The sequence below is a fragment of the Coniophora puteana genome (genome assembly GCF_000271625.1).
Source record: "Coniophora puteana RWD-64-598 SS2 unplaced genomic scaffold CONPUscaffold_18, whole genome shotgun sequence".
Classification (NCBI taxonomy): Eukaryota; Fungi; Basidiomycota; class Agaricomycetes; order Boletales; family Coniophoraceae; genus Coniophora; species Coniophora puteana.
This window is the reverse complement of record NW_006913070.1, coordinates 703,644-727,583: the sequence shown is the minus strand read 5'-3', so window position 1 is coordinate 727,583 and position 23,940 is coordinate 703,644. Positions and strand designations below refer to the sequence as shown.

Here is a 23,940-nt window from a genome sequence, read left to right as displayed (position 1 = left end):
ACCCCACGTCTTCTTGTCACTCTCCGCAGTACCACAAGGACCGCGTCTCACTGTCCCGCTCAACATGTCTACCACTGTAAGTGCCCTTCGGCGCTCGCGTACTCGACGTCGATACACAGTCATACAATCGCAACGGGGCCCCTTTTGACCTGATCTCATGTTACTATAGGCAATGACACTGGGAATCGCGTTTTTCCTCGCGGGGATGTTCGCAGGGCTCGTCCTATGGTACGAAATCGCCCTCCTATCCGATTGGTAACCTCGTTCTCATTTTCAATTCAATACCTTCGAAGGGTACTCAACCTCTGGTTCCGCACGCGAAGAACAGCACGCGAGAACGAGTTCCAGCCCCGATCATCGTTCGTGTCAGAACGGGAACCCAGCCATGACCGCGATCGGGGCGTGCGCGCCGGCGACATCGACGAGGGCGGACGCCGTGCCGGTGTTCCAGAGAATGATGTGGATTTGGAGGCAGGGGACCTTGGGCGGGTTGCACAAGGGGGCGAGGAGCTACCCGCATACGAGAAGTTTGGAGGGCCACCGGAGTATGTGGCTGCTGCTGCTGCTGCTCCAGAAGCTGTTGAGCCAGCACGTTACTTCGGATCTGGGGAAGAGCCTGCTTCATGATCTACCGCTTACCTTTCCTGGCACGTGTACTATCTCGGTGCTTGCATTTCACGGGGTTCCGGGGCGGGATAAAATATTATCTTCTATAACAACTTCGCATCCGCAGCAACGTTCGTCCCTCCGGAGGCTGCTGACTTTACATGACCCCAAGCTTCTGGATAAGAGCATGCTTTGTGATCTAGGTGGTCTATCGGTCACCCGTCTGACTGTTTTGCGGAACACAAGATGCAGTACTACGATCTGAAACGGCATTGAATCAGCTCATGCGGGATGATCACACGTAAATCTCTGTATCTCCGCCATGTATCCCGTTCGCTGAGAGAAGTGAAATTCACACAGGCTTGATCCCCGCGAGATTGCTCCGCGTTCGCTCAGCGTGGTTGTCTTTGTGGTCTTTCCTTGAACCAAGAGGTGCTTCTTCCCAGCTCACCAGAAGCGTGGTTGCATGGCGTCATGCTGTCGCTAGGCCGTGTCTAGGGCCATGATGAATTACGCACGTCACCTATACACACTTCCACTTCAGAAAAAAAATAGGTTGTTAAGGATGGTAATATACTTGCCACCAAACGAATGGCACCAAGTACTAGTGCCACAAACGCGCTTATTCGAAAGACGTGACAAAACTTGGCTCCGCTCGCCTGCCGAGCAAGCGTGAGAACAGCGCTTGCATAAGCCACGATGTATAATGTCAGCTGATTTACGTGTTGGTGTGGCTCTTTCACTAAGCAGCTTCCCTCACTTGCCCCGGCGACGCGCACCTGGCTATCGTCTTTGCCCCGTCGACGTGCACCTCGTAGCTTCGACTCCCACTTCACATCGCGTTCGGTGTCTGCTGACAATCTCGCCCGTTGAAGGCGCACTTAAAGACAAATACTCATGACTATGGCTTCGTGATCGATTGTTCAAACGTTCACCACTGGGTGGTTGGCTTGGATGGGCTCGAGCATAAAAGTGGGCAGGCGAGGGGCGTCCATTCTGCATCTTGTGACTTCAACACTTTTCTGTACTCGTCTCAAGAACTCGCAGATACATACGTATCAGTTCTGGCTCAACTCAGTAACCCCAACATGATCGCCAAAGATATTGACACCACTCAAATCGCCACCGAATGGCTCGCCGGCCTCGACAAGGCCGCATCAGTTGGAGACATCGAGAAATTCACACAGCATTTCCTCGTAAACGGCTGGCTTCGAGGTGCGCCTCCGCTCTTACGCGCCTTTTCGCGAGATTGCGCTAACACCAAGCTTACCCAAACAGACGTCCTTTGCTTTTCCTGGGACTTTTGCTCGCTCGAGTCCCGCGCCTCCATCGCGTCCTATCTCGCCGAGCCTCTCGCAGGCTCCACCCGTTTTGCCACCGTCGGACTTCATGACCTCACGCTCGACACATCCAGCACCCTCGGAGGGCCCTCTACGTTCCCCATCCCCGGCGGAGACGGCGCTTTAGGGATTCAGGGAGCATTCCGCTTCTCTTTGCGCGAGCCGGACGCGCGTGGCAGGGGTTTCTTCCGCCTCGTGTCGTCACAGGAGGGATACAAGGCGCTCGCCGTCTACACATCGATGCATGAGCTCGTCGGTCACGAGGAGCCGACAGAGCGCCCTCGAGGTATTCCTCTGGATGCGATGAAGATGACGTCGTGGGAGGATGCCAGAGAGAAGGAGGTCAAGGCGATTGAGAGTGATTCCACTGTGCTTATCGGTGAGTTTCGCATTGCGGACTAGACATGCCTATCGTCGAGCTGCATCTAATCTCATGGTTTAGTTGGCGGAGGCCAGTGCGGCTTAATGGCCGCTGCGCGCTTCCGGCGCAAGGGAATCCGTGCCTTAGTCATTGAGAAGACACCCCGCGTCGGCGACGTATGGCGCAACCGGTACCCAACGCTCTCACTGCATCTCCCTGCACACTTTAGCTCCTGTACGTCCATTCTTCTTAATACGCCCAAACTGAGCTGACTGAACACGCATATATCTAGTCCCGTACCAGCCGTATCCCAAGAACTACCCCGAGTACATCGGCCGCACGCAGCTCGCCAACTTTATGGAATCCTACGCAACCCAACAGGAGCTCACCATCTGGACGTCGTCGACTGTGCAGTCCAACCCGCCCCCGACCTTTGATTCCGAGACAAAGAGCTGGACGGTGGTGGTCAACCACGCGGGTGAAAATGTCACGCTGAAGCCGAAACATCTCGTCCTGGCTATGGGCAGTGGTATGCCTCGTATCCCCAAGTTTCCGGGGCAAGAAAAGTTCAAGGGCAAGGTCTATCACTCGGACTTCCACCCAGGCGCAAAGGAGTTTAAGGGAAAGAAGGCTGTTGTTATTGGCGCTGTACGTCCCCTTTCTTCCTTCTCTCTCAAGACCCCGACACTAATCGGACACACAGGCCAACGCCTCCTCTGATATGTGCCAAGACTTTGTCTCCAACGGTGCAGCATCCGCAACGCTTGTGCAGCGCTCAGCGACGTGCCATATCTCACTCAAGACGTCCACCTCGCACGTCAAGGTCAACTACCCCGAGACGCGCGATATTGAGGACGCGGATCTGGTTGGAGACTCGCTCCCTCCGCGCCTCGTCATCCAGATGAACGGGGAAAACCTTGAAGAGATCAAGAAATCGGACGCGGAGCTCCAGCAGGGGCTGCGAGACAAGGGATTCAATCTTACCTGGACGTATAAGGGCGTCGAGGGGGGTATGGTGGTGTTCTATTATGAGAAGTTTGCCGGTAGCTCCAGTGAGTAGCCAATCTGTGCTTCCCATCCCTCTATGTCGCTCGATGGGTGGCTGACCCGGGGTGCGATGTGATAGTGCTCGACACCGGTATTGGCGACCTCATCGTCGGCGGCCACGTCAGTATCAAGCAGGGCGTTGAGCCTACCCACTTCGAGGAGGACGCGGTCGTGTTTAACGACGGCTCGAAGCTTGAGGCGGATGTTGTCGTGCTTTGGTACGTATCCCTCACGTTAAACCCAACACTTTCTTGTTACTGACCGTATTCTCGCAGCACCGGCAACCGGCCGATGACGTCCAACATCAAAGCGCTGATGGGTCCCGAGGTTGCAGCGAAGATTGGCGCCGTGTGGGGGCTTGATGGCGCTGGGGAGCTGCGCAGGGTGTGGAGACCGACTGGCCAGCAGGGCCTGTGGATTTTTGCTGGTGGGCTCAACCTCGCGCGGTACCACAGTAGGCATCTTGCGCTTCAGATCCAGGCGGAGCTGTTGGGCATCAAGGAGCCGACGCCTGGATATCCTGTCGCTTGAATTTATAACAGCGGATTGGTTAAACCTGCAGCAAATTGGACCCAGCGTCAATTGAATGTTACATCCATGTATACCAGCTGAAATGATTCATATGCTTGTCATTTTCATTCAATGCCAGTTTAACATAAGCTATAAAGTTGTGCGTCAACTTCCAGGAACTGGTGTGCCCAACAATGAATATGGATGGTCTCGCCGGCAACCTACTTGAGAAGCAGGTGGGTCATCTGTTTGCCACCTTGACTGCCATCGAGTGGGTTGCACTAGGCGCGCTTCATTCAAAGGACATGGTAGAATACAAGCAGGGATTTTGGGTGATGATGTCAATTTCTTTACAGGTTGTTGTAGTTTCGCAAACCAGCCCTCCTTATTATGTCGGAGGCTCGGAGCTTTAGCAGCCGGACGGGCTACTTTTGGCGCCGAAGACTAAGCGGCTTTAAGCTTTCCTTGCTTGCAGCGCACCTGTCATCCGGCTTTTTCCGTCGAGGCGCATCTGTCACTCGACCTTCCCCGTCGACGTGCACCTTGTAGCTGGCGGCGATGCAACCCGTTCCTGCTGATCATCAAGTGAGGTGCAAACGCTTCAGCAGACAAATATCAATGACTATGGCTTAGTGGCCGATCATTTCTCTCTGGGTTGCCGGCTCTCATGGTCTCCGGCTTAAAAAGCGGCGGGTGGGGAGCGTACATCCTCCATCCAGCTGCGCTCTCAGCCCTGGCCTGCACTCTTTTCCAAAGCTCGCGACCACATCTGCGTCAGATATAGCCTTCGCTCGACACGTTCATTCCAACATGATCACCAAGGGCGTCGACGCCAACCAGATCGCCACCGAATGGCTCGCTGGTCTTGACAAAGCTGCATCTGCTGGAGATGTCGAGCAGTTCACACAGTGCTTCCTCCCTGACGGCTGGCTACGCGGTGCGTCTCCTTCTCCACTCACCTCTTTGCATCCTCGTGGTTTTTGGTATCCCCAATACTAACACAATGCTCACTCATCACAACAGACATCCTCTGCTTCTCATGGGACTTCCGTTCTATCGAGTCCCGCACCGGCATCGCCTCCTACCTCATTGAAACCCTCGCAGGATCTACACGTCTCGCAGCCGTCGGCCTGCACGATCTCACACTCGACACCTCCAGCACCCTCAAACCCTCTGCGTTCCCCATCCCAGGCGCTGAAGGTGCATTGGGCATCCAAGGCGCGTTCCGTTTCACGCTGCGCGACCCTGCGGCACGGGGTCGGGGCTTTTTCCGCCTTGTGCCCTCACAAGAAGGATACAAGGCGCTCGCTGTGTATACGGCGATGCACGAGCTGGTTGGGCACGAGGAACCGACGGAGCGGCCGAGGGGTATTCCGCTGGACGCGACGAGGATGACGACGTGGGAAGAGGACAGGGCGGCTGAGGTTCAGGCGATCGAAGACGATCTTACGGTCCTCATTGGTGCGTCTCGCAGTGTTTACGATAGCTAGTAGACGATTCTCAGCCGTTTACTTGCAGTCGGCGGCGGCCAGTGCGGCTTGATGGCCGCTGCGCGCTTCCGACGCATGGGAATCCATGCGCTGATCATTGAAAAGACGCCTCGCGTCGGTGACGTGTGGCGAAACCGCTACCCGACGCTCTCGTTGCATATCCCTGCGCATCCCAGCTCGTGTATGCCCATCCTTCTCTTCATCGACGTCCCGAGCAGCTGACTGTATGCGCATACACCCAGTCCTTTACCAGTCCTACCCCAAGAACTTTCCCGAGTATATCGGCCGCACGAAGCTCGCCGATTTTATGGAGTCCTACGCAATTCAGCAGGAGATCACCATCTGGACGTCTTCAATCATACAGTCCAACACTGTCCCTGTCTTTGACCCCGAGATGAAGCGCTGGACCGTGGTGGTCAATCGCGCGGGTAATAATGTCACGTTGAACCCGAAGCACCTCATCCTGGCCATGGGTAGTGGCAAGCCGCATATCATCCGGCTCCCCGGCCAGGAGAAGTTCAAGGGTGAAGTATATCATTCCGACTTCCACCTGGGCGCAAAGAAGTACAGAGGAAAGAAGGCTGTAGTCATTGGCGCTGTACGTCTTCCTTCAATAATCTGCCCCGAGGTCTACAGGCTAATTGAGCTGAACCATAGGGCAACGCCTGTGCCGACATGTGTCAAGACTTCGTCTCCAATGGTGCAGCGTCTACGACGCTCGTGCAGCGCTCCGCAACGTGTCTCACCTCACTCAAGACGTCTACTGCACAGATAACGGGAAACTACCCTGAGGGATGCGACCTCGTTGACGCAGACCTGTTCGCGAACTCGCTTCCGCCACGTCTCGCCGTCAAATTGAGCGCGGCGCGCATCGGCGAAGTCAAGAAGGCGGACGCGGAGCTGCATCAGGGTCTGCGGGACAAGGGATTCGAGCTGACGTGGAAACACAAGGGCGTCGAGGCGGGTACCCTCCTCTTCATATATGAGAAGTTTGCTGGGAGCACGTGTGAGTTCTTGTACCTTTGCTTTTATTCTTATACGTACTAAGGGGACTAACCACGCGCTAGTACTTGACACCGGTATCGGCAATCTTATTGTTGATGGACATGTCAGCGTTAAACAGGGCGTCGAACCCTCGCACTTTGAGGAGAATGCCATCGTGTTCAACGACGGGTCCAAGCTAGATGCAGACGTCGTCGTGCTCTGGTATGTGTTCCCTTCCATTGGCTTACATATTCGATTTGTCGCCGTGTTGAACGCTCCCTCCGCGTTGCAGCACCGGCAACCAGCCGATCATGTCGAACATCGAAGCACTGATGGGCCCCGAGATTTCTGCCAAGATCGGCGCTGTATGGGGGCTTGACGGTGCAGGAGAGCTGCGCAGGGCATGGAGACCGACGGGCCAACAGGGCTTGTGGATTTTTCCTGGTGGGTTCGGGCACGCGCGATACTATTGCCGTTTTCTCGCGCTGCAGATCCAGGCGGAACTGTTGGGCGTCAAGGAACCGACGCCTGGGTATCCCGTCGCGTGAACTCTTGGGATTGTGGGGTATGCGCCTGGGACTGGTGGTCGACGCAGAACGTTATACCTGGACCGAGGCTGACAGGCGTCACTTGTAACCATGTATACCTGCTGATTCAATTCATTTCCTCGTCACTTTCTTAGAACTAGCTTCACAAGGAGTTAGCAAGGCTCTAGGTTTCAGGGCAATCCCCACTGATTGATTATCTGCCTGCAATAGTTGACTGGTCCCGTTCATGAACGCATCACCTCCCCGGTTCTTTGAGAAGTACTGCTAATCTCTTACATACTTGACCACGTTGAAAAGACGCATTGGCAGGGCCAGGCCTGCGTGCGACGGTTGCATGTAGTCGAACAGCTGTGGCGTCACAATTAGCACTCCCCGGGTTCCCCGTATATCTCTGGCCTGTCAACTCACTACAAATATACGCGTGGTCGCTGCCAAATTTATGTCAGGGCGTGCTGAAACGATCGCGTCTGTCTAAAAGAGCCATCATCCGACTGGCCGGGAGTCATGTGGGTGCAGAAGGTGCAGATGCCGACGGCGCCGAAGGGTAAAAGCTGTGGTCTATAATTAGGTGTAGACTATTTATAGTCTGCCACACATATTTTTGCATTGGTTGTTGCTCTCAGGCTAGTGTCATCATCGATCCCCGACTGCCACCCCCGCGAACAGGCAGCTGCGCACCATGTCCTTGTCCCTCCTTCCACTCTATATCATCCTCCCTTAGACGATACCCGTCCTTACTCTCTATCCTCATCGAATCGGACATGAGTAACGGGGTAGGTCATCTTCCCTGCTCATCGTGCCGCGTATCCGTATCTAACAGACTTTGCCAATAGCCTACCATATACGCTGCAGGCATCATCGTTATACTAGTATGCATCATTGCCTTCTTGGCCCTTCGGTACGATAGTCAGCATGCCTGTGCATATCGGCTCTTTGCAACGATAGCAGCTCACGTCCCTCACTCATCCGCAGAACTATTCTCATTCGACAACGACAGCGTCAATTGGCAGACGCCGAGAACCGCGTCCCGAACATCGAGGGTTTGACACCCATTGTCGCACCAGACTGCCCTATGGTCATAACACGACCGATACCATCACCACCGCGAACAACCCTTTCTCGAGATACACTACCCGAACCCGTCCTGCATGCAGCCGACCTCGACGCAGGAGGCCGTCGTTTAGGCGTCCAAAGTCCAACTGCTGCCCAGCAGCCTATAGCGAGCACAGACATGCTCCCGCCGTACGACGGCATCGGGGCGCCTCCAAAGTACTCCGCATGACGCTTTTGGACCTGTGCTGCTGATTCATCGCTTGTTTTACCCTACACTTACCATGAATACCTGTACGGACACTCATCTCGTACCGTCCGATCCAATCCAGTCCATGTACGTCCCGTAATCCGCTGCCCGTCCTCTCGCAAATTTGTAATATTGACATCTCGCAATTTGATCGCTCTCGAAAGATATATGCGCTGCTAGAAATAGGACAGATAACGTCAATTTTAGCTCCTGGCTAAGAATAGCCTAACATGTCCGTGGCGGCACTGTGGACCTAGTGATTCTGAGTCGCCGCAGGCCCAGGATAGAGCACGACGACCAGATTTATCGACCAATCGAATGTATGCCAACCGAGGACTTGGGCCGTACACTCACTCTCTTTCCTGCTCCCTACGATGCCTACACCCGCACGCTTCGTTCGAGTTCGCGCACCCAGGGCTTGGAGCACCTTCTGTATACCCAGAATCCGACTTGTGCAATTTAAAAGCGGGGATTCACAAGTCTGCTTCCTATCATTTTTTCATACGTCATGACCTTCTCGCAACTGCAATCTTCAGGCAGGCAGTCACAAAGGGTCGAAATCAGAACGATCAGGACGCCGACCTTCTGTGCGATGCAATTTCGGTGATAAGCAACGTTCTTGGGAATTTACTGGGAGATACGTGGACTTCGAGAAGCAGGAAACGAAGGAAAAGACGTACTTATTAGCGCTTTCCCCAGCTCGCTGTTTAAACCCCGAGCTCTCCGGGAAATACTGTACGTTCGTACGTAGGCATGGGCATTTGATTTCCTATGAGGTCATGGCTATGTGCTACAAGATTGTGTAAAACCTAACCTTCATTGTATGCACTCATGTAAGGTACGGGCCTCGGGCCGCGGTGATAGAACAGCAGTCAAACAAGGCGGTGGAGGGAAGCCGTTCTTGGAAAAGACTTCCGACGAGTGCGGGAGCAAGAGTGGCACTATCTATGGGCGGATCCGTGGGGATGGCTCCGGAAACTAACCCCGACCTAGCGACAATGTGCTTGTTGCTTTCCAGCGAAAGCTCCGTGCGAGTATGCGCAAGAGTGAGTTCTCTGGTTATAAGCGAATTACTAGGCTCAAAGGGGAGAAATTCGTAGTAGAGAGCGCCATAAATGTCGGCCACTACATACACCCAACCCGTATTGGAATCAGCAAGCCTTGCATGACATCGCAGAGACAGACTCTTCAATATTCTACTAAAAATGTCAATGTTGTTTATTCTGGCTTTGTGAATTAGCAGTAGGCCGCTGACGTTCTCTCACCATGATGCGAAGTGTTTATCCTCGTGCAAATGTATGAGCCTGTACAAGGAGCTAACTTCAATGTGGGGAATGCGGTAGTGACCTTCTCTTACTGCGGAACGTGTGAGACTTCCTATTTCAAAGCTACCAGCGATTAGTTGACTTTTCTGTGTCAGTCTAAACACTCGCATGCACGGTGACTTGCATTGAAGGCTTAAGCGCTAAAAGCACATGGCGTGGCGGGCGTGGATGCGTGGGAAATATATTCCTAAACGCGCGCGCCCATAACATTTCGCGCGCTCGGATTTGTAGGTTTGACTCCAGCTTGGCTCATTCGCCCTTCGAGGCTTCGGGGTGCAGTTGCGATGGTTGCCGAACATCCTGCGCTATCCATCGTATCTGCTTCCCCCTCTCTCGCCCGCACCAGCTCTGTGAGCTGTGTTGTTGATTCAGTAACCCATGATCGTGTGGCAAAGACAACAGTCTAACAAGTTGAGCTAGATGCAAACGAGGCGGCCACAGGGCTATTCTTCTCATATCTTTCAATGTCCGCATTGAAAGGTGCTCAACAAGGGTAGTCTCAGCTTCCATAGAGAGGCTTTTCGCTGGTACTGCACCGGAAAGTATCACTCGTTCGCTTATGCTTCATTTCATCCAGAATGCGTATTTACGTCACGCGCATGCTTGGCTTCACACTTCGACCTTACTTCCCGTCACATACCCTCCTTCCAGCTTTTAACGCGCATATGGAGACTTCAATCAACTCACTTCCATACCCGCTCCTCGATCCCGCACCGATCGTTGCTCCTGCTGCGGCCGGAACAGTCATGTCGGCGTTGTTACTTGGTTGCACCCTCCTACACGCGTACGTGTCCTTCTGTCGGGTTCGTAAAGGTCCGCACCTCTTCACGGAAAATCTTTTGAAAACGTTTATATTATTCACAACCTGATCACATAACCTGTTCCCCGTCTTCGGAACACTAGAGCTCGGTCACAGAGTTTACGCATCGAACATGCCAAGGACAGCCAATGTGACGATGTACGTCGATCTGTAGAGGTGTGTCTCGCCTTCGGCCGATGCTGTGGTTGTTGTCGACGTGCATTTTCACGCATATATTCTTCCAAGTGTGTATGAACCATATTGGCTCAAACGCTTGCTTATGCCTACGCCAATGGTTCGTGTCTCCTTTATGTCTTTTGCTTCACCTGCATCGTCAAGCACAGCTTCGCTTTCAACGCCTTCGGCCGCTCCATCAAGGTGAGCCTTATTCACCAGAACGTTTATCTTATTATATTCTCATTTAACGTCAATCCAAGTCGTTATCAGCGAGAGAAGTGGGGGAGCCGATGCGAACCATTGGGACAATACTGAGACAGAGGACCAGGCCAATATTTACGCCATGTGCTTGATGTAACTGTCCAGTGGAATCATTATGGTTGTGTGGCCTCATGCGATATCGACGCAGGCACCCTTTTATCAAGTTACCGACATACACACCAAGTCACAGGCCCAGTGAATAGCTGGAAGAGTAATTGATGGATAACATCCTCAGCATGTAGGCGAGAGGCGCATGATTCTGACTTTTCAGAGTCTGCTCACATAACCCAGCAGCATAGGGTCTAATTGGGACCTAATTACCGAAATTTCACGTCAAAAAATGTAAGACCTGCGTAGTATCGATCCATAAAGCATAACTTGTCGAGCATACAAATTTGGCAGTTTGGGTAATGTTACATTAGTCCACTTTGGCACAATTACACACCAAAGTAAGTGGACACAGTAGTCATCAATGTCTCGCTTCCGTAGTAGCAGGAGTTCAAAGTTGTCTCCCGCATGCCGAGAATAAGATAACTGATAGCCATGGGAACGAGAGTGAACCAGAATCCGCCTATGACAGGCTCGACCTCAGGTTTAGTCAACGTGAGCATCAAACCAAGGAATACTGTCAGAAAGATACTGCAAAGCTTAGTTAGTTACATCGCATATTCTTGAGGCATTAGCCTTACGTCAGGTAAAACACCGATGCCCCTTGTACAATGGTTTTTAACAAGGCCGCACCGCTCCATGCCCTATCAACTGCCTTCCAGTGATAGTGGACCGTTTTCGCGGTAAATAACATCAAAATTACAAAGTCAATGACCATGATAGATATGCTGTCGCGTAGAAGCGTCAGAACAGTGATAACTGCAAACCTCGGCTGACATCTTACCTGGACAGGTATGGGAATCCACGATACAGGTTGTATGAACACAACCCAAGTTCCGGAGGCAAAACTATGGTAGCGACATTATCATTGACGATCGAAGGGAGCAGGGCTACAATCAATCACTCACTGGACTTTGGGCTGAGCACTAAGTTAGCGAGTAATGATCCTGCATAAATGCCACCACATATAAAGAATAAGATTGAAACCGGGATGGTGACCGATTTTCCTCATGAACGAAGCGGTGCATTAGTAAATCTGAAGACCTAGGATATCATAGCTTACTGAACAGAAACACCGCGAAGAGATGATATAAGAGGATTACTAAGGGACGACCGACCACCTTTTAATCTCGATTGAACTAAGGTAGGACTTTCTGACCTTCTGCACTGATCCACGCAATCAATTCTGTCATTTTTCTCAGTTAAATTTCCCGGTTCGCAGTTTGTGGCTGAACTCCTACCTGTTATTTGAGCCACTACCTGCGCTGAGAAGCCTATGGTCGCATCTCATCAGTAAACTTCCTGTTAATTAAGGTTGATTGCAAAGACACCTACACCTGCAAACACGTAGCAAGCAACACGATTAGCACATTGGTAACGTCAACGTGACCGCAGCAGGAGTACCAATTCTGTGTCTCTGGGTACTTTAAAGTGCCTGTCAATCACAGTTAACTATATCATTGAATGGAATAGGGCGAAGGTTTTACAGTAAAGCCACCATGCACCGCCGGGTATGGCAAAGTACCGATTCTTTGTTTTTCTTTCTCGTATCAACTAATTCCCGAAATATGATTGACAGGGACAAAGTATGCACGAAAAGAAAGAAAGCTTTCGGCAGTTTCATCGGTGTTCTCTATACGTAGTATCAGCGTTGTATGGACGTCTAAAACGCAGAAAGGACAGTACCCATATTTCTACCTGTTCAAGAAATCGACGTAAGCCCACAGCTGACAGCATCCGCTTCATGAGCTCACCTCTTGTGGGAGTGTCAGTACTGGAAGAAAGCGTCCGCCACAAAAAGTCAGCAGAAGCGGCTATGACACTGCGACCGACACTCACCAAAGTGCCAGAGGTAAAGTGTCAGCAAAGCAACTATATACGCGGAGTCAATGAGGCGTCCAATTTCACGATAGCTGCGAGGAGTGGCAACGCACTGACTGAATACTGAAGTGCTCTGAAGTCTTGGAAAAAGCCCACAATCGCGGCGTCGCCCTCGGAAGTTGAGGCATAGCTACTTTCGTTGACATAGAGAAACATAGGGTAACAGATCAGTGATAGACGGAAGGCAAGGGTAGATAACGGAGACTGCAAAGGAAGGTGGCGTTCGCAACGCGCTTTTAAGACTCACTAGCACCCTTCTGGGCGTAGGACATTTCAAGCACATCCAGGCTGTGCCAATTGTGTCGCAAGCACATGTTTTTGTCCCTCATCAGATATCTTCATATAGCACATGGAGCCTCGGGATTTGGTGGGACTTGCGTACTAAGAATACTCGTCGTACATACCAACCCCTCTGAGTATGGCATCAGTGTTTCCTTGTAAGGTATCCACTTCGTGAAATCGCTGGCGTAAGCTACTACCAACGTTGGGTCAGCTTGCTACTGCTATAAGTCTTTTTTTTCGCGGTTTTCATTCAGCGTGAAGATAATTTAAAGTAGAAATCCCTGGCATAAAGTAGCCCTCAATGATGTTCTTTCGTGAAATGGGCTACCTGTGCCGGTAAAACCTCTCAAGACATCAATTTTGGACAGTAAGTATCTCATACATCTGTCAGAGGACTACCCCATGTGATGGGCGTGAGAATGGATCAAATTACTGGCCATAGTAAGCTAATATGGAAGTGACAGCATTATTCCTAAATCTGCAACGAAGTACCCTATGACTTGCTGGCTTTCCTTTGAGTCGGTAACGGCTAGCAGCACAAGAAAAAAGAGATATCAATAATGTAAGAATTCATGTTGATGTTATTTCCTTGCTTTCCTACTTCAAACGGAATCAGACTGTCTCACATCGTATATTTGGTGGTGATGATAGTGTGCTATTTCAACGTTGCGCTTGCAGCCTCGCCGCAGCGATGAGATAGTCAAATCAGTATCAATGCTACCTTGGGCAGGATTTTGAATTCCGAACTGCGTCGGCGTATTTTCAGTTTACCGAATAGTGATGTTTGGACACCCTGACTAAGGGTGCGAAATAGCGGAAGCAGAAGCTGTTCTAGAGTAGCTGAATAGGCTGGAGATATGTAGGTACTTGTTTGACGGACGTTGATAATCAATAGCTACAGGTTTTTGCTCTGAAGTTTCATCACCGTCGATGCGGGGTTGCTCATGTGCCATGCAGTCGCGAATAACACGCCCACACCCTCCCCGGGGGGGCACTTGGAAAGTATGTAGTAAAACTCATGACCAAAATGTCTTATTCTACAGGTGGCGCGATACAGCTGGGTGCCATAAGCTAGGAAAGAAGCGACGGATTGAAGTTCTCTTTATATTGCGACAGTTTGTCTTTGGACTTCTGTTGCTATGTACGTATAGCCATGAGGTATTCGAAGAGACCCGTGTCAGTCCTTGAGAAGGCCGAGGATGTACGAAGGAGCAGGCAACTATAAATAGTACGTGCTCATGACCGTCTACAGCATGGGGACAGTTCTCTGATTATTATTATTTTGCATATAGATTTAGGAAGAGTTTTAGTGAAGAGCTACGAGTCAACCAGTGATGCGTCATTGTAATTGTGCCCCGAGCGATTCACTGGAAGGGGACAGCGACTCTTCCTCTAGGAGATCAGCGGAATTGGGAAGGTATCCAGCTGAGACAGCGTGTGAAGGGAGCCGAAGAAAGATGTCGTCGGGGTTCCGGAAAGATGCGTCTAGCCGTGGGTACGTCTGACGAAGGCCGTGCAGCTCAAGCGCCCAAAACGGGGGGCATGTATGGTACCGAAGGCGTACTTCCATGCTTTACCACTGTGAACTCCTTGTCTTCTCCTCGTCTCAACTATACTATGAGCCTCGAACTCGCCATCGATGGCGCCCTAAAGACTCTTTCTTGGGTATCTGAAGAGCCATACCGTGTGGCGGGCATTGCAGGGTTGACCCTTGCGTTCAGCTATGTACTCACGCGACCTCGCGGCCCAGATCCTGTATGTAGCATCCAGCTCTTCTGCTTACTTTGTCGCCTGATATTTTCGTAAATCTACTTAGCTTTCTCCCATACCCATCGTGGGCCCGAGCTCTTACCTGGGATCTCTCTCATATGCTCTCAAGCACGCTTTGCGCCTGCAGCCAGCTATACTAGAGGGCTACCTCAAGTATGGCGGGCGTCCCTTTCGAATTCCAACTGTGTCTGGGTGGCAGATTATCCTGTCCAGCCCGGAGCTGCTGAAAGAAGTGGGGCGCACGTCGGAGGATGTGCTCAGCTTTGCTGAATGGGCAAATTCGGTACGCTGTCGACCTTTTCGGAACACTGAGCAATGGCAACGATTATAACCCTTTATTCTAGTCGTTCCAGACCAAATACACGCTTGCGCACGGCCCACACAACACACAGCCTCACATTCCCGTCATCCAGAACCGTCTCACTCGTAACCTGGTGCGCCTCTTCCCAGACATACGGGACGAGGTCGTAGCTGCTTTCGATGAAACGCTCATGCTACATAACAATGGTATGTCGGGCTAAGTTACTGCACGATATATTGACGAATGTGAACCCGACGGTATCCAAGAATGGAAAGCCATCCCTGCACATCGTATGGCTCTGAACGTCTCCGCGCGTACCATCAATCGCATTTTTGTGGGGCTTCCATATTGTACGTCCACAGTTCCACATCGCCCCTTCGCAGTGTAACAGTATTCATCCACTATGCAAAGGTCGTAATCCTGAATATGTCGACCTCTGCATTCGGTTTACGACTGACGTTGCCAAGGCTGCGATAGTCCTCAAGGTCACCCCCAAGATTCTAAGACCGTTCGTTTGGCTTATCTTGGCTATTTAATTCCTCATTTGATTGACACTGTTTTACTAGAATCGTCGCCCAATATTTCACGAAAGCAAATAAAAATATAGAGCATATGCACACACTACTTGGGCCCATGATAACTGAACGTCTTCGGCTGGAAGCGGAGCTAGGGGACGAGTGGATGGAGAAGCCAGTAAGCAACTTCATCTCTGCGACGTCTTTCTGTACATTGTACACAAGCTAACAAGTATAAATTGGCATCATAGAATGACCTTCTTTCGTGGCTCATGGACGAAGTGCCCGCTGCTGAACGCACGCCGTACGAGCTTGGACGCTTGATATTGATTATAAACTTTGCTGCCATTCACGTATGTACCCGTATGCCCGCTGCGTCGCAGCCGCTGACGTTTTCACCGTATTATCTTGCAGTCCAGTGCGAACGTATGTGGCCCTTAGCTGTCGCGTAAACGTGCATTCGTCATAAAATAACCTTATGACAGACCCTTTCCCAAGCCCTTTTCAACCTTGCGACATATCCAATTTATGTGTCACAACTTAGAGAGGAGGTAACCCGTGTGGTCAATGCCGAAGGTTGGAGTAAGACCGCACTCGGCAAGATGGTTCGGCTGGAAAGCTTCCTTGCTGAGACCATGCGCGTGGACGGAATGTTCCTCTGTTCGTATCAGACCGTCCGGAAACCGATCAGGTTTGCTGAACATATTGAATTATATATAGTATCTATGCAGCGCAAGGCCATGCGCGACGTCACTCTCTCGGATGGGACCTTTATCCCCAAAGGCGCATATCCTGCCGTCGCGACGCATGTGCGTCATGTGAACACCGCAATTTACGGAGAGGACGCAGAAACCTTCAATCCATGGCGTTTCCTAACAACGAAAGACGGTGTCATAGACTCGCTAGGAGACAATGAAGACGAGGATACTGAAGACCAGAGGACAGTAAGAAATAAGGCTGTGACTCCCAGTGAGGACTGGCTTGTGTTTGGGTACGGAAGACATGCATGGTGCGTCCGTATGCTTACTACACTCTATCACTCTCATCGTCAAACTATACCCGCAGTCCGGGACGTTTCTTTGTGGTGAACGAACTTAAAGCGATGCTGGCGCATGTTTTGCTGAGCTATGACATCAAGCTCACGGATGATGCGCAAGGCAACCGTCCCGCCAACCTTGAATTTGGGCACAACAGAGTGGCAAACCAGCGTGCAAAGGTCATGATAAGGAGGCGTGCGGATTAGCTCGTACTGTCAACATGGGAGTGTTTGTTGTGTAAATAGAGTAACCTTTGGTATCTTTGCACGGTTTGATTGTAGAATCGAAGGTCTATATACAGCGGGAATAGCCCGATAAGTTCTCGGGACTTATGGTGGAAATATTGAAGACGTATTTTAACTTTGTTTTGCAGGAAAAGCGAGACTTATTTGGTACTTAGCGGGGAGATATTCTGATCAAAATATCTTTTATAACCAAATTGGCCGTGTCAAGTGTAAATCGCCAAACTTTATTCAAAATGCGTCCCTGGTAAGTTCCAAAATAAGTCTCGCTGTCCTGGCAAAATTTTATTAAACTGCATCCACAATACTTCCACAATAAATTCTGAGAACTTATTGGGCTACTCCCCCTGTGTATAGACCACTATGAACGACCCTGTATGGTGCACTCAGGGGCACTTCCGCCTAATTTAGCTGAGATGCTTAGTCATTCCCCGGGTGCTTTACGTTTGCCTCCGCGTCGGCTCTCGGAAGGCGTGAAAACGCTCAACTCCCTTCAGCTTCAACGATGCGCGGAACGTCGATTCTTAGGTCAGGACGGTCGGCATGGAAAGGTGAGTAGACATCCAACGTCTAACAACTTGGGTATATGGCTGGCTAACGCGTGGCCTGTAGGACCTTACTTCGTCGCGTTTCCTAACCTACGGGACGCGCTGCAGAACAACACGGAGATCAAGACGGACGCGCGGGCGTGCACTATTCTTCCCAACTTTGTCGGGTGCGTCGACTAGTCCTCTCCTTTGGCTGTTTCACGGTAGCCTCTAACCTCTACGTTTGCAGGATACGCTTCCTCGTGCACAATGGGAAACAGCACCAGCCGGTGACGGTGACGCAGGACATGGTGGGGCACAAGCTGGGGGAGTTTGCGCATACGAAGAAGCCGTTCAAGTACAAGTGCGTCCTTGTTGTTCTCTTTTTATCTATCAGTGTTGACTCACCGTGTTTTCCTACCTAGGCAGACAAAGAACCGGTAGTCTTGTGCTACATATTATAGACGTGTCCTACCTCTCCCTATCCCATGCTAATCCTAATCGACTTGCTTTCACTATGCTGTTCTTCCTGGGGCATCTCTACGATGCGTTTGAGGATGTATAAACGAATGTAGCTGACACGGGTGTCTCTACGAACTACAAGCCTGCCATCCGGTTCGCTGGCCCCGGTTTTACCGAGGCCTTTGGCGTGGACCACCCTTCGATGACATTGTCTTCTGACCTCGTCACCCCCATGAATGAGAGACGGCGACGCAACATACGATTGGCCCACTGGTACCGTGCCATGATTGGCTGTTTCGGTGCCTTCTAACACACTGATGTACCTGTGGCGATCATTCATAAGTTGACAGTGGCCTATGTCCAATGATTGGCTCCGTTCATATCAGTGGTTCTGACAAGTTCTGACGTCCCTCAGCGCCTTTTCCCTTGTCTACGAGAACGTCAAGAAGTACAGAAGATAGGAGGTGCGCAGCAGTTGTCAGGTTCGCTGCAGATACGTGGAGCGATAGTGGTCGCTTCTGCACGTCTTGTGAGAGCGGTGCGGCCAATGAGGACGTATTTTTGAGGCTTTGCCGGGGCTGTAGCAACCGGCGGTCGCGGCTGCCTGATTCCCACGGCCCGGGCTTGTGTTCTGACTGGACCAATGCCGACATAATTATGCCCTTGGAGACATGGTGCATGAGAAGAGAAGATGTGAATGGGACGAAATGAAAAGAACATAGCGGGATGTGCGCGTAAAAGAGATGTTCCTTGTTCCTTGAAGCGAGTGTTACCGTGGTGATAGTGAGCGGATAGATCCGAGGTGGGTGGCGCGGATGAAGGGGAAGGGGAAGTGACAGGTTGCAATTGGCAGAACAAGACTCGCTCACTCCTCCATTCGTCAGCAGACACATCCCTCTCCCTCTCTGCCATCCGTCTCGCTCCTCCTCATCGTCAGCGACGACGAGCGCATATCGGCACTTGCCAGCACACTCCCGGTAGACACACTCCTGGCACCTGACCCATCGCCATGGCATTCAATTCTGTCTCTGCATCCTCCTTCGCCCCCTCCCGGCCAGCACCCCAGGCCCCTCTCAGAAACGCCCTTGGCACCAGCGGCTACAATGCTGCCTTCTCATCTGGGTCGTCTTACGCACCCGACTACACCGGCATCGGTGGATCACCCAATCGCCAGTCAGAGGCATTCAACGGCGCCCAGGTCGTCAGAAGCGGGCATGTCAGCTTGAAGGAGGAGGGGTTTGCCAGCTGGCTCTGGACCCGCAAATGGATCATCCTCAAGGAGCAGACTCTGGCCATACACAAGACAGAGGTGAGTCACTTCCTCGCAGCCTGTCAATGCCTGTTCGGGATCGATCTTTGCCGATGCTTACCCACACCGTCCTCCCGTTTCTAGACGGCACCATCGCAGAGCATCATTCAGCTCAAAGACATTACCAACATCGAGCGCGTCGATCTCAAGCCGTACTGTTTGCTTCTTGAAACCAAGGACAAGCGCTACTGGCTCTCCCTCAGGAGCGACGAGGAGGTCTACGGATGGCAGGACGATATTTACTCCCGCTCTCCCCTCATGGGAGTATCCAATCCCACCAACTTCGTACACAAAGTCCACGTCGGCTTCGATCCCGTCACCGGCGCATTCACCGTATGTCTCCACATCATGCTTTCGTAATGAGTGTGCCCGCTAATGACCGCGGGCGACAACAGGGTATGCCCGACCAATGGAGCAAGCTACTCAACAAGTCTGCCATCACGCACGAAGACTACGCCAAGGACCCGCAAGCCGTGCTCGATGTCCTCGAATTCTACACGGACCACCAGAAGCGTGAGCAGATGGAGGAACTCGGTCTCGCCCCCATCTCCTCGCGCGGCCCTGGCGGCTCCAACACCCTCTCGCCCTACTCCGCCTCCACCCTCGATCCCTCCGCATCGCAGCGCACCGTTCTCGGCGGCATCGGTATGAGCTCTGGCGCCGGTGTCGGTGCCGCGCCTTCGCCGCTCGACGGCCGTCCAGGCGCCATGAAGCGGCAGGAGAGCGCGCCCGAATCGTCGACCCAGAACGGCGGGCTCTCGGGAACTGCGCTCGCCGCCGCCCGCGCCGCTGAGCTCGTCAATGGTTCGCACTCGCAGCACGCGGCCACCCTCGGCGGTGGCTCGCGTCCTCCCGTCCCGCAGGCGCTGCAGGCATCCGCATCGACGGGCGCGCTGCAGGCGGGCAGACCAGCGCCGCCGCGGCCACTGCTCACGGCTACGAGGCCCGCGCCGTCGGCGCCGAAGACGATGGGCGAGGGCACGCCTTCGGGCGACGAGCTCCGCGCGAGGACCAAAGCGCCTGGGGAAGGACAGCCCAGGCCGTCCCTCGACAAGGGCCCGGGTGCACCGGGATTCTCGGCGAAAGAGAGGGAGCAACGCGACCGCGAACGCGAGCAGCGGGAGCGGGAGCGGGAAAAGGCCAAGGAACGGGCATACGCGCGGGAGAAGGAGCGGGAGCGGGAACGCGCTACCGACCGCGAGAGGCAAGACCGTGCAGAGGCGGACCAAGGGGAGGCGGCGTCGCCCCCGCGGCCGCATATTACGCCCGCCAAGTCGTCCCCCGCGACGGCGCTGCCCGCTTCACAGCCGGTGGGCGGTGCCGCGGGCGCGATGGTGGGGCCGCCGCCCGTGAAGCCGCTGCAGCCGACGAAGAAGAAAGAGCCGTCGCCGCCGCCCGTGACTGTTACCGCGCCGCCTGACGAGAAGGAGGGAGGGGGGATAGCGGATGCGGCTGCGAAGCTGGAGAAGGTGGATAAGCCGAAGGAGAAGCGGATCAGTACGATGTCGGAGGCGCAGTTGATGGATAAGCTGAGGAGCGTGGTGTCGCAGGATGATCCCAAGCAGATGTATACGAAGATCAAGAAGGTCGGCCAGGGGTGCGTTTTTTCGTCATTTTTCATCGCTACCCCACGCTCTGCATTCCCCTGCATTCAACTCCCATCCCTCAAACGCGTGGCTAACGTGTGCCCCGCATATACAGTGCCTCTGGCCACGTCTACGTCGCCAAAGTCAACGGCTCGACCACGTCGCGCAAGGTGGCGATCAAAGAGATGGACCTGGCGCACCAGCCGCGCAAGGAGCTGATCGTGAACGAGATCATCGTGATGCGCGAGTCGCAGCACCCGAACATTGTCAACTTCCTGGAAGCTTATCTTGTGAAGGGCTCAGATCTCTGGGTCGTGATGGAGTTTATGGAGGGTGGTGCGCTTACGGATATTATTGAGAATAATTCGCTGGAGGAGGATCAGATTTCGAGTATTTGTTTTGAGGTGCGTCTTTTTTTTTTTGCGGTTTCGTGTTGTGGCTGGGGGGTTGACCGGACGTGGATAGACATGCAAGGGTCTGTGCCATTTGCATAGCCAGTCGATCATCCATCGCGATATCAAGTCGGATAATGTTCTTCTCGATGCAAATGGGTCTGTCAAAATCAGTACGTACCCCAGCCTCTCGCCAGCCTCCCAATTCCATGCTAACCACATATATCATTCACACAGCCGACTTCGGCTTCTGCGCCAAGCTTACCGACCAGAAATCGAAGCGCGCGACGATGGTCGGCACGCCCTATTGGATGGCGCCCGAGGTCGTCAAGCAGAAAGAGTACGGCGCTAAGGTGGACGTGTGGTCGCTCGGCATCATGGCGATCGAGATGATTGAGAACGAGCCGCCGTACCTCGACGAGGAGCCGCTCAAGGCGCTCTATCTGATCGCTACGAACGGGACGCCGACGCTGAAGAAGCCCGAGGCGCTGTCGCAGGAGCTTAAGAGCTTCTTGAGCGTGTGTTTGTGTGTGGATGTGAGGAGCCGGGCGACGAGCAATGAGCTGTTGCAGGTGCGTTCCTCACGTGTCTTTTTTGTTTTGGGCGGTGCTGATTCGTGCGGTCTCGTTCCATAGCACAAGTTCATGAAGAAGGCGTGTGCGCCTGCGGGTCTTGCGCCGCTGCTCAGGTTCCGGACCAAGGGCCAAAGCTCGTAATGAGCATCCGGGTTGAGGACCCTCCTCCACTTTCTCACTGTCTGATGCACTCGTCCACCCTCCCGCTACGTACCGATTCGTGTTATGCGGACTTGAACATTCGATGTTCCGATTCCCCAGCCACATCCGCTCTCACACCGTCGGCTCCCCCATTCTACATTGCTCGCTGCTCCCTCGTCCGTCCCTTTCCTTCATGTCGATGTGGATATGTGGATATACGCAACCCGTCCCCGCAGAGTCGTCCCCCTTTTAGTCGCCATTTTCTCTTTCCTTCCTTGTGTCTGTATATAGCTTTAGCTTCACTTTTTTGCGCGTTTCCGTCATCGTTTCTTCTTACTTTCTATTACTGCGCTCTCCGTTTTTTTTCTTGATGATCAGCTGACTCTGTTTATGCGTAATTCTCAATGGATATATGTTGTAGGTTTCATTCTTTTCATTATCTTTTCTCATGTGCGAGCGGAAGGATTCGACATCGAGGTCTGGTCTATGTTGGTCAGATATCGTTATGCGCCACCGCTTTCCGCGATCACGGCCACGCCGCTTCACGATGTATGAGTTTCTGATTTTATTAGGTAACATCGGTAAGCTCGGGTGTATGTCTATTTCCCTGGTGTCGTAAACCTGTTGACACCACGGGCAAACTGCCATTTCTCGCCGGAGAAAAAAGAGAGAAAAGGCATGTAGGCGAAAACCTTTTTCGCTGAGTTTTCACCGCGAGAAAAGTCAAAGGAAAGATTACCATTGGGCCCGAGAGAGCGCCTTTTCTGGGTGAGAAAAGGATAAATGTCTACTTATGGCTGCCTAATTTGGTAATTTGGCCGACTCTGGGGAATTGTTATCCTTTTCTCGCCCGGAAAAGGCGCTCTCTCGGGTGCAATGGTAATCTTTCCTTTGGCCTTTCTTACGGTGAAAACTCAGCGAAAGAGGTTTTCACCTACACCCTTTTCTCTCTTTTTTCTCCAGCAAAAAATAGCAGTATGCCCGTGGTGTGAGTGCCTCGCCATTTTCATCGGGCTAATGTCTCAAAATGTATCTCTTGATGCGAAGACTGACATCGTGCACCAATATACTCTGATGATCCCCAGTGGAAACGTGCTGTGCTCAGATGGGTGGGAATCCGGGCGGATTGGTGAATCGAAGCATATCTCGTGGTGCTTCTTTGATGCACCGATACACACCAATGCGAACCGATGGCTGGACTGTTCACCGATTTTTTGGTGTGAATTCATGACGCCCATTGGCTCGGATCCGGGTACATTGGTTCGTATCGGTGCACACATTCACGAGTACGTGAACTCAATTTGAATAGCTAATTGCCATAATAGAATACGACTCAACCTGGTTTATTCCATCCATGGCGAAAATTCCAAAGCAGCTTGATACTATATATTAAGGGCTACTAAATATACATGCTGGCTATCTTTACAAATAATGAGCAGTGATATTAGCCGGATACGCTCGATCGCGAGCATGTTGATGGAATGAATCACGATGTGCGATGGTAGAGGTAGCAAGCACGTACCACATAGAGGACAAGCTTTGTGAAGTTGCTGAGCAAAGGCGAGGTAAACTGGATTGCAGGAATCGACCCACCTGAATGCTCGATCCCTTCCTACTCGTGAACTCGACAATCAGAAGTAATTTCCAGTGATGTAAGTTAGAGAGGTCGACAGGACTCGGAGTGGCTGACATGGAAGAGTCATGTTGCGGCAACCAGTAGAATGTTGTAGTACACGTACCCAAGTGCGCACGGGCGGTGTTTGGGGTGGTGAAGAGGATGGTGGTGGTGAGAGGAAGGGAGAGCGAAGTAGGCGTCCATGGCGCGCAAGGCTGTAACAAGCGGGGATCAAAACTACAGAGCTTCCGGACTGTTTTGGGACTGTTTTCAGAGAAGTTACAACAAGCAGAGCCAAGCAACAGCTAATTTGAAAATACGCGTCTACTGAAATTCACTGTCCGAGCCAATCAGGACTTCTACATGAGGATTTGTGTCGATTTCAGGACATATAAAGACTTGGCATTTTACGAACCAAACACGGCAATACTTCCTTTCACCCGGACCGC

At 52.3% G+C, this 23,940-nt stretch overlaps 8 protein-coding genes across 8 annotated transcripts; 7 read left to right on the top strand and 1 right to left on the bottom strand.

The window, feature by feature from the left end:
* Positions 1-64: 64 nt before the first annotated feature.
* Positions 65-627, top strand: CONPUDRAFT_159718 (uncharacterized protein; the record flags this gene model as incomplete). The annotated part of the gene is made up of 3 exons (XM_007776817.1): positions 65-76; positions 170-228; positions 294-627. The coding sequence occupies 3 exons, from the start codon at positions 65-67 to the stop codon at positions 625-627; spliced, it is 405 nt and encodes a 134-aa protein (XP_007775007.1).
* A 738-nt stretch (positions 628-1,365) lies between these two features.
* On the top strand, positions 1,366-3,962 carry CONPUDRAFT_147507 (FAD/NAD(P)-binding domain-containing protein). Its single transcript, XM_007776816.1, has 7 exons — positions 1,366-1,821; positions 1,885-2,325; positions 2,389-2,541; positions 2,600-2,955; positions 3,011-3,359; positions 3,434-3,572; positions 3,630-3,962. The coding sequence occupies exons 1-7, from the start codon at positions 1,695-1,697 to the stop codon at positions 3,883-3,885; spliced, it is 1,821 nt and encodes a 606-aa protein (XP_007775006.1). The 5' UTR covers positions 1,366-1,694; the 3' UTR covers positions 3,886-3,962.
* Positions 3,963-4,368: 406 nt separating this feature from the next.
* CONPUDRAFT_169830 (FAD/NAD(P)-binding domain-containing protein) lies at positions 4,369-7,004 on the top strand. The gene is made up of 7 exons (XM_007776815.1): positions 4,369-4,801; positions 4,888-5,325; positions 5,383-5,535; positions 5,597-5,952; positions 6,012-6,360; positions 6,422-6,560; positions 6,631-7,004. Exons 1-7 carry the CDS (start codon positions 4,675-4,677, stop codon positions 6,884-6,886), a joined length of 1,818 nt encoding a protein of 605 aa, XP_007775005.1. The 5' UTR covers positions 4,369-4,674; the 3' UTR covers positions 6,887-7,004.
* A 643-nt stretch (positions 7,005-7,647) lies between these two features.
* CONPUDRAFT_159715 (uncharacterized protein) lies at positions 7,648-8,168 on the top strand (the record flags this gene model as incomplete). The annotated part of the gene is made up of 3 exons (XM_007776814.1): positions 7,648-7,659; positions 7,720-7,784; positions 7,859-8,168. The coding sequence occupies 3 exons, from the start codon at positions 7,648-7,650 to the stop codon at positions 8,166-8,168; spliced, it is 387 nt and encodes a 128-aa protein (XP_007775004.1).
* A 1,592-nt stretch (positions 8,169-9,760) lies between these two features.
* CONPUDRAFT_77737 (uncharacterized protein) lies at positions 9,761-12,893 on the bottom strand (the record flags this gene model as incomplete). Its single annotated transcript, XM_007776813.1, is given in 17 exon segments — positions 9,761-10,041; positions 10,199-10,347; positions 10,435-10,510; positions 10,637-10,715; positions 10,929-10,951; positions 11,031-11,050; positions 11,070-11,097; positions 11,194-11,373; positions 11,490-11,584; positions 11,641-11,704; positions 11,765-11,803; positions 12,016-12,023; positions 12,098-12,130; positions 12,192-12,193; positions 12,611-12,630; positions 12,696-12,728; positions 12,791-12,893. 17 exon segments carry the CDS (start codon positions 12,891-12,893, stop codon positions 9,761-9,763), a joined length of 1,233 nt encoding a protein of 410 aa, XP_007775003.1.
* Positions 12,894-14,856: 1,963 nt separating this feature from the next.
* On the top strand, positions 14,857-16,848 carry CONPUDRAFT_66667 (cytochrome P450; the record flags this gene model as incomplete). The annotated part of the gene is made up of 9 exons (XM_007776604.1): positions 14,857-15,072; positions 15,134-15,296; positions 15,357-15,440; positions 15,502-15,598; positions 15,657-15,783; positions 15,857-15,958; positions 16,091-16,265; positions 16,326-16,614; positions 16,671-16,848. Coding segments are annotated over 9 exons (1,431 nt in total), but the record flags the coding sequence as incomplete, so codon positions are not given.
* Positions 16,849-17,366: 518 nt separating this feature from the next.
* CONPUDRAFT_140313 (ribosomal protein S19 S15) lies at positions 17,367-17,910 on the top strand. The gene is made up of 4 exons (XM_007776812.1): positions 17,367-17,435; positions 17,497-17,599; positions 17,662-17,775; positions 17,837-17,910. Exons 1-4 carry the CDS (start codon positions 17,390-17,392, stop codon positions 17,853-17,855), a joined length of 282 nt encoding a protein of 93 aa, XP_007775002.1. The 5' UTR covers positions 17,367-17,389; the 3' UTR covers positions 17,856-17,910.
* An 837-nt stretch (positions 17,911-18,747) lies between these two features.
* Positions 18,748-22,227, top strand: CONPUDRAFT_112875 (Pkinase-domain-containing protein). The gene is made up of 7 exons (XM_007776811.1): positions 18,748-19,182; positions 19,267-19,515; positions 19,578-20,779; positions 20,884-21,172; positions 21,234-21,333; positions 21,398-21,732; positions 21,796-22,227. The coding sequence occupies exons 1-7, from the start codon at positions 18,883-18,885 to the stop codon at positions 21,874-21,876; spliced, it is 2,556 nt and encodes an 851-aa protein (XP_007775001.1). The 5' UTR covers positions 18,748-18,882; the 3' UTR covers positions 21,877-22,227.
* Positions 22,228-23,940: the final 1,713 nt, after the last annotated feature.

Bases quoted from the DNA above. Each gene is read 5' to 3' on its own strand.
- CONPUDRAFT_147507 (XM_007776816.1), top strand. From the start codon at position 1,695: ATGATCGCCAAAGATATTGACACCACTCAAATCGCCACCGAATGGCTC. The intron at 2,326-2,388 runs GTGAGTTTCGCA...CTCATGGTTTAG, and splicing joins TGATTCCACTGTGCTTATCG to TTGGCGGAGGCCAGTGCGGC. The intron at 2,956-3,010 runs GTACGTCCCCTT...TCGGACACACAG, and splicing joins AGGCTGTTGTTATTGGCGCT to GCCAACGCCTCCTCTGATAT.
- CONPUDRAFT_169830 (XM_007776815.1), top strand. From the start codon at position 4,675: ATGATCACCAAGGGCGTCGACGCCAACCAGATCGCCACCGAATGGCTC. The intron at 4,802-4,887 runs GTGCGTCTCCTT...TCATCACAACAG, and splicing joins CCCTGACGGCTGGCTACGCG to ACATCCTCTGCTTCTCATGG. The intron at 6,361-6,421 runs GTGAGTTCTTGT...ACCACGCGCTAG, and splicing joins GAAGTTTGCTGGGAGCACGT to TACTTGACACCGGTATCGGC.
- CONPUDRAFT_112875 (XM_007776811.1), top strand. From the start codon at position 18,883: ATGGCATTCAATTCTGTCTCTGCATCCTCCTTCGCCCCCTCCCGGCCA. The intron at 20,780-20,883 runs GTGCGTTTTTTC...CCGCATATACAG, and splicing joins ATCAAGAAGGTCGGCCAGGG to TGCCTCTGGCCACGTCTACG. The intron at 21,733-21,795 runs GTGCGTTCCTCA...CTCGTTCCATAG, and splicing joins CGAGCAATGAGCTGTTGCAG to CACAAGTTCATGAAGAAGGC.
- CONPUDRAFT_140313 (XM_007776812.1), top strand. From the start codon at position 17,390: ATGCGCGGAACGTCGATTCTTAGGTCAGGACGGTCGGCATGGAAAG. The intron at 17,436-17,496 runs GTGAGTAGACAT...CGTGGCCTGTAG, and splicing joins AGGACGGTCGGCATGGAAAG to GACCTTACTTCGTCGCGTTT. The intron at 17,600-17,661 runs GTGCGTCGACTA...CTACGTTTGCAG, and splicing joins ATTCTTCCCAACTTTGTCGG to GATACGCTTCCTCGTGCACA.